Source organism: Rhincodon typus, chromosome 48, assembly GCF_021869965.1.
Source record: "Rhincodon typus isolate 14 chromosome 48, sRhiTyp1.1, whole genome shotgun sequence".
Classification (NCBI taxonomy): Eukaryota; Metazoa; Chordata; class Chondrichthyes; order Orectolobiformes; family Rhincodontidae; genus Rhincodon; species Rhincodon typus.
The window spans coordinates 1,728,277-1,734,769 of NC_063379.1; the positions used below are offsets into that span (position 1 = coordinate 1,728,277).

At 51.5% G+C, this 6,493-nt stretch overlaps 1 protein-coding gene across 4 annotated transcripts in view; it reads left to right on the top strand.

Moving 5' to 3' along the window:
- Positions 1-6,493, top strand: part of LOC109913845 (cell cycle checkpoint control protein RAD9A) — a 17,708-nt gene that overhangs the window by 1,515 nt on the left and 9,700 nt on the right. For 2 of the 4 annotated variants that reach the window (XM_048620816.1, XM_048620815.1), the window contains exons 3-9: positions 333-447; positions 2,030-2,129; positions 2,259-2,365; positions 2,538-2,644; positions 2,884-2,948; positions 3,662-3,769; positions 6,157-6,424. In XM_048620816.1, coding sequence (XP_048476773.1) covers positions 333-447; positions 2,030-2,129; positions 2,259-2,365; positions 2,538-2,644; positions 2,884-2,948; positions 3,662-3,769; positions 6,157-6,424 — 870 coding nt within the window. Of the gene's footprint in view, positions 1-332; positions 448-2,029; positions 2,130-2,258; positions 2,366-2,537; positions 2,645-2,883; positions 2,949-3,661; positions 3,770-6,156; positions 6,425-6,493 lie in introns of those variants that run through there. The other 2 variants (XM_048620817.1, XM_048620818.1) reach the window with 1 other exon arrangement.

Consider the following 6,493-nt stretch of genomic DNA (forward strand, 5'->3'; position numbering starts at 1 on the left):
TCAGCGCTGAGGGAGCGCCGCACTGTCGGCGGGTCAGCGCTGAGGGACCAGTTTTCTTTCACTTTTACTGTGTTCAGCACCTGACTTCTTTGTGTCTTCTTACTGTCTCTCCCATTCTGCTAGTCTTACTCTCTGTTGCTCCTTTCTCCTTCTGCCACCTGTGTCTTTCTCCTCTTCTGTCTTTCCCTGTCACGTTTTCTGCCTGTCTCTCTCCTGTCTCTCATTTTGCCTGTCCTATGTCTCCATCAATGTATCTGTTTGTGTGCCATGTTGTTTGGCAGCAGTTTGATTAACTTTTAGCCCTCCTTCCCTCACTCGGATCCACTCTGCAGTCTGTACTGGCTGTTTTTAAGTCTCCATCCACTCTCGAGAAGACTGTGGAGAAATGCAAAATTGCACTAGGCCGAGGAATGGATCAGCTCATCATCCAACTTCTCTGCAAACACGGTGAGGAGGGATTTTTACTGATTTCTTGCTTAGATGACCACTGCTTGCTCAGCCATTATTCCTTATCCCTGTTTGCTCAGTACAAGCTCAGTCCCATTGCTGTTGATCTGGGTCACGTGCAAGACAGACACTGTCAGCGTGGCGTGTTTCCTTCCTAATTAGACTTAACACCAGTGGATATTTATATTTAACATAATCGACTGTGGTTTTGTGGTCTTCATTTATTGCCCATCCTGAGAGAAGGTAGGGGTGAGCTGCCTTCTTGAACTGCTGCAGACCATGTGCTGTGGGGTGACCCACAATGTCCCTTAGGGAGGGAATTCCAGGGATTCTGACCCACCGACACTGAAGGAACGGGGATATATTTCCCAAGTCAGGATGGGGAGTGGCTCGGAGGGGAACTTGCAGGGGGTGGTGTTCCCATGTATCTGCTGCCCTTTGTCCTTCTGGATGGAAGTGGGTCGTGGGTTTGGAAGGTGCTGCCTGAGGATCTTTGGTGAATTTCTGCAGAGCATCTTGTAGATGGTACACACTGCTGTGACTGAGCGTCGGTGGGGGAGGGAGTGGGATGTTTGTGGATGTGGTGCCAATCGAGCGGGGGCTGCTTTGTCCTGGATGGTGTCAAGCTTCTTGAGTGATGTTGGAGCTGCCCCCATCCAGGGGCAAGTGGGGGGTATTCCATCACCCTCCTGCCTTGTGCCTTGTAGATGGTGGGACAGGCTTTGTGGGGGGAGACAGGATGGGAGTTACTCGCTGCAGGATTCCCAGCCTCTGACCTGCTCTTGTAAACACGATGACAAGCTCAGTTCAATTCCGGTCACTTGAGTGTAACCCCTCGATTGACCCTGCATCTCCCAGTCTCTCAGGCAGTACATTCCAGACCCTAACCCCTCCATTGACCCAACCTCCCCCACATTCTTGGGTAGCACGTTCCAGACCCTAACCCCTCGATTCACCCTGCCTCCCCCCACAATCTCAGGCAGTGTTTTCCCGATCCTGACTTGGAAATGTATCCCGTTCCTTCAGTGTCACTGGGTCAGAATCCCTGGAATTCCCTCCCTAAGGGAGATTGTGGGTCAACCCACAGCACATGGACTGCAGCGGTTCAAGAAGGCAGCACACCTCCCACCTTCTCAAGGGAGGCAATTAGGGATGGGGCAATAAATGCTGGGCCCAGCCAGCAACACATGCGTCCTGTGGGGATATAAAAAGTAGAATCTTACTGACATACCCATTGAATCTTGAAGGGACATGATGTGGTCAATGCCTGAAGCCAGGAGTGTGGTGGGGACGTAGTTGGGGAGTGTCACAATCTTAGGATAAAGGAAGCTGCCATCTCAGACTGAGTTGAGGAGAGATGTCATTACTCGCACAGTGGTCGAAGTTTGGAATGAGTTTCTGGACGCTGACGGACCCCAGGGAGCGGGGTGTTGAAAGCTTGAGATAGAAGATTGGCTTTGGGCTCATTGTGGGGAATGGACTCAAGGGGTCAAAAGGCGTGCTGCTTCAGTGACTGTGCGTGTGTCTGCAGGTGTTCCCCCTTCTCTGGTTTAATGGGGTCCTGTATTCCTCCTTCATCCAGGCATCACAAAAACACACAACCTCGCCTTCCAGGAGTGCGAGACGCTGCAGGCTGTATACAACAAGGAGCATTGCCCAAACACATTGCGAGCGCAGCCCAAGTGAGTGTCCAGGCCATGTTGGCAATCTGTGGGTTGGTGGGCGATGGTGGGGGCAGGTAATGGGGGCACTTGATGCAGTGCTGCCCCTGGCATGGGAGTACTCACTGGCACTGCTCTCTGCCCACCCAGGTTATTCACTGACACAGTCGTTCATTTCCCTACCAACCTCGAGGAGGTGACTCTCGAGATCAAAGGTCGGCGGGTCTATTTCCGAAACTACATCGAGCCGGATACAGGTAAGGATCACGAACTGTACAGGGTCAGTGTTTATTCAGCAGGGTGAGGGACACTCGCTGTGTAACCATGTAGAGTCAATGTTGATCCTGACAGAGAGTAATGGGGGAAGTGTGCTGTGTTTTCAATGGGTCTCTCTGAACTGTTCACACTGTCCTTTCTTGCTGTTCCCAGATCCCAGGAAGACAATGCACACGGAGATGGTTCTAACCCCGCTCGAATTTGATGAGTTCTCCATGAAGGACGAGACAGAGATAACTTTCTGCTTGAAGGAGCTGAGGGTGAGGGTGGGTTTGTGGGGTGTGGGAGGGTCCGGGGGATTCGAAGAGGCTCTGGAGGAGGGTGTGTACACAGGAGTGATGGTTCTGGAGTGAGGCTGCCTCCAGGGCTGCCCTGCTCCAGAACCTGGACAGGGTCTGGATCTGCAGTTTCCTGGGAACATGCGGTGGGGTTGTTTAGAATCTGAGCTGGATGTTTACCAGTTTAATCTCTTTCTTATCTCTCTCATCTCTCTCCAAAGGGGCTATTGGGATTTGCAGAGGCCTCAGGACTTCCTGTCACTGTCCACTTCCAGGGCCCCGGCAGGTGAGCATTGGGTTAGACTGGGTTAGATCGTCTCCCTGCCTCCACTGTCCCCCACCTCTCTCCTGGTTCTCATCAACCCTGATTCAATGGAGAGTGCAGGAGGGCATGCCAGGAGCAGCACCAGGCATACCTGAAGATGAGGTATCAACCTGATGAAGCCCCCAAACAGGACTACTTGCATGCCAAACAGCGAAAGCAGCAAGTGATCGACAGAGCTAAGCGATCTCACAACCAACGGATCAGATCTAAGCTCTGCAGTCCTGCCACATCCAGTTGTGAATGGTGGTGGACAATTAACCAAATCACTGGAGGAGGAGGCTCCACAAATATCCCCATCCTCAATGATGGAAGAGCCCAGTATGTCAGTGCAAAAGATGAGGCGAAAGCTTTCACAGCAATCTTCAGCCAGAAGTGCCGAGTGGATGATCCATCTTGGCTTCCTCCAGTGGTCCCCAGCATTACAGATACTAGTCTTCAGCCAATTCGATTCACTCCACGTGATCTCAAGAAACATTTGGAAACACTGGATACTGTAAAGGCTACGGGCCCTGACAACATTCCAGCAATAGTACTGAAGACTTGTGCTGCGCGGACGTGCCTGGTAGAGGGTGGGGAGGAGTGTGCCAGCGGAGAAGGGGTGTGTGGGGCTTTGGAATTGCGGTTTGTAGGGTTAGAATTCCTGTGGGATTTGAAATCTGCATCCTCTTCGACAGCCCTGCCATCTTCAGCCTGCACGAGGCTGTCCTCGAGGTGAACTTTGTCCTGGCCACACTAGCGGACGTGGAATCGCAGAGCACGTGCCGTGCAGGAGGAGACAGCGGGTATGTCTGACTGGGTAAGGAGGTGGGGGTGACCCATATGAGAAGCAGGAAGAGCTGCAGGTATTCAGCAGATCTGGGTGTCCACAGCATTGAGGTTTCAAGTCTATGACATAAGACTGTATCAATTTTGTTTAGTTCACCCAGACTGAAGCTCAGGACAAGGAGCAGTGCAGATCTGTAAAAGACCATAGGACAAGGAGTAGGCCATTCAACTTTTCAAACCTAATCCATCTTTCAAGCAGACCAGACTGGGGCGTTAACGCCCCCCCCCGCCACCACCTTATAAGAAATAGCAGGAATAGACCTTCCGGCCCATCAAGCCTGCTCCGCCATTCAATAAGATCGTGGCTGATCTGTTCATGGACTCGGCTCTACTTATCCGCCCACTCACCATAACCCTTAATTCCCTTACTGTTCCAGTATCTGTCTTTGCCTTAAAAACATTGAACAAGGAAGCCTCAACTGCTTCACAGGGCAGGGAATTCCATATATTCACATCTCTTTGGGTAAAGAGATTCCTCCTCAACTCAGTCCTAAATCTGCTCCCCCTTATTTAGAGGCTATGCGCCCTCGTTCCAGTTTCACCCACCAGTGGAAACAACCTTTCTGCTCCTATTTTATCTATTCACTTCATAATTTTAGATGTTTCTATAAGATCCCCCTCATTCTTCTACATTCCAGTGAGTATAGTCCCAGTCTACTCAATCTTTCCTCATAACCTAACTGTCTCAAATCCAGAATCAATTCCCTCAATTCTTGATTAAAATCTCTGTCTAACTCAGCCTCGAATACATTCACTGACCCTGCGCTCCCCTCCCCGCCCCCCACCCCCCCAACACTGCTGTTTGAGGGGGAGAGAATTACAAATACTTCCCACCCTCTTTGAGGATAAATTCCACCTTTTCTCAGTCTTAAACAGGAGACCCTTTAGTTTTAAGCTCTGCTTCCCCGTTGTAGACTCCCCCACAAGGGGTAACCCCTCTCAGTAGCCACCCTGTCCGTCCCTGTCCTCAGAATCTTATATTTTCAATAAGGTCACCTCTCATTTCTCCGAAACTCCAATGAGGCCAGGCCCAACCTGCTCAAACCTCTCCTCATTAGATAGAACCTCCTTCATCACAGGAATAAGCTGAGTGAACCTTCCTCTGACCTGCTTCCCGTGATGGTGTGTGCCTCGTTCAGTAAGGGGGCCGTAACCACGCAGCTACTCCATGTGAAACCTCTCCAATATCCTGTACTGTTGTAGCGAGGCATCCCGACTTTTATCCTCCATCCCCTGTTTCACAAATGGTCTCCAGATAATCAGCTTTCCCAGTCATTTGCTGCATCCGTGCACTAACTGACTGTGACTCATCGACCAGGACACCGAGACCACTCTGCCCCTCAGCATCCTGCAGCCTCTCTCCATTTCAATTGCAGACAGCTTTTCTACACTTGCTGTCAAAACGGACAAGTTTGCATTTTCCCAAATTGTACTTCACATCCAGAGTTTCCCCTGCGCTCTGACTGAAGAAATGTCCGCTTGTATGAGGCCAAGAAAGCTGCTCCCATATCCTGAACCTGGGCTGTAGACTCTGCAGCCAGAGGTGGGACTGAGAGCAGCCCCTCGACATGAGCCCTTCCAAGCGTTGAAAGCATCATTTGCCGAAGGCGATATGTTGAACGACCCCAATAATCCATCTCCTCACCCAGGGGAACATTGCTCCTCACTCTGCAGTAAAATAGTGGAGGGGAAAGAGGAGCTGATGAAATCAGAAACAGAAGACAGCGCAAGGAAGAAAGGTGTGTGCAGGGGCTATGTGGGACAGGAACAGAACTCTGACGACGGACTGAGTTACAATCAGACGCTAGGAATCCTGCAGCGAGTAACTCCCGTCCTGTCTCCCCCCAAAGCCTGTCCCACTATCGACAAGGCACAAGGCAGGAGGGTGATGGAATACTCCTCACTTGCCCCTGGATGGGGGCAGCTCCAACATCACTCAAGAAGCTTGACACCATCCAGGACAAAGCAGCCCCCACTTGATTGGCACCACATCCACAAACATCCCACTCCCTCCCCCACTGACGCTCAGTCACAGCAGTGTGTACCATCTAGAAGATGCTCTGCAGAAATTCACCAAAGATCCTCAGGCAGCACCTTCCAAACCCACGACCCACTTCCATCCAGAAGGACAAGGGCAGCAGGTACAAGGGAACAGTGTACAGATATCTCCCTGAGAGAGAGAGAAGGGACTGAGAGACACCAGTCAGTGTACAGATATCTCCCTGAGAGACAGAGGAGGGGACAGAGGTAGAGACAGTCAGTGTACAGAAACACAGTTAGTTGCACCGCCCTGTGGGATTCCTGCAGCACACTGCTGCTCTCATGCTGAAATGTTTCTTTCAAGATCTCGAGGAGGACCCCACCATGTTCCTGACGATTTCATGAATGAGGAGATGGATTCCTACATGATTGCCATGGAGACCAGTGCCATGGAACAAATGCTGTCGGGGACCGAGGTTCCTCCAAACGATGACGCCGCGCCTCGAAGCCCCACGTTCCCTCTGGCACACAGCAACAAGCGAGGCCATGGTCAAATGGGTGAGGCACTGCCAACTCACCACGATGAGGAGGAGGAGGATGCAGAAATACCAGCCACACCCCCACACAAGAAGGTACCCGTCCTGGTAGTCACTACTGAGGGAGCGCCGCACTGTCGGAGGGTCATGCGCTGAGGGAGCGCC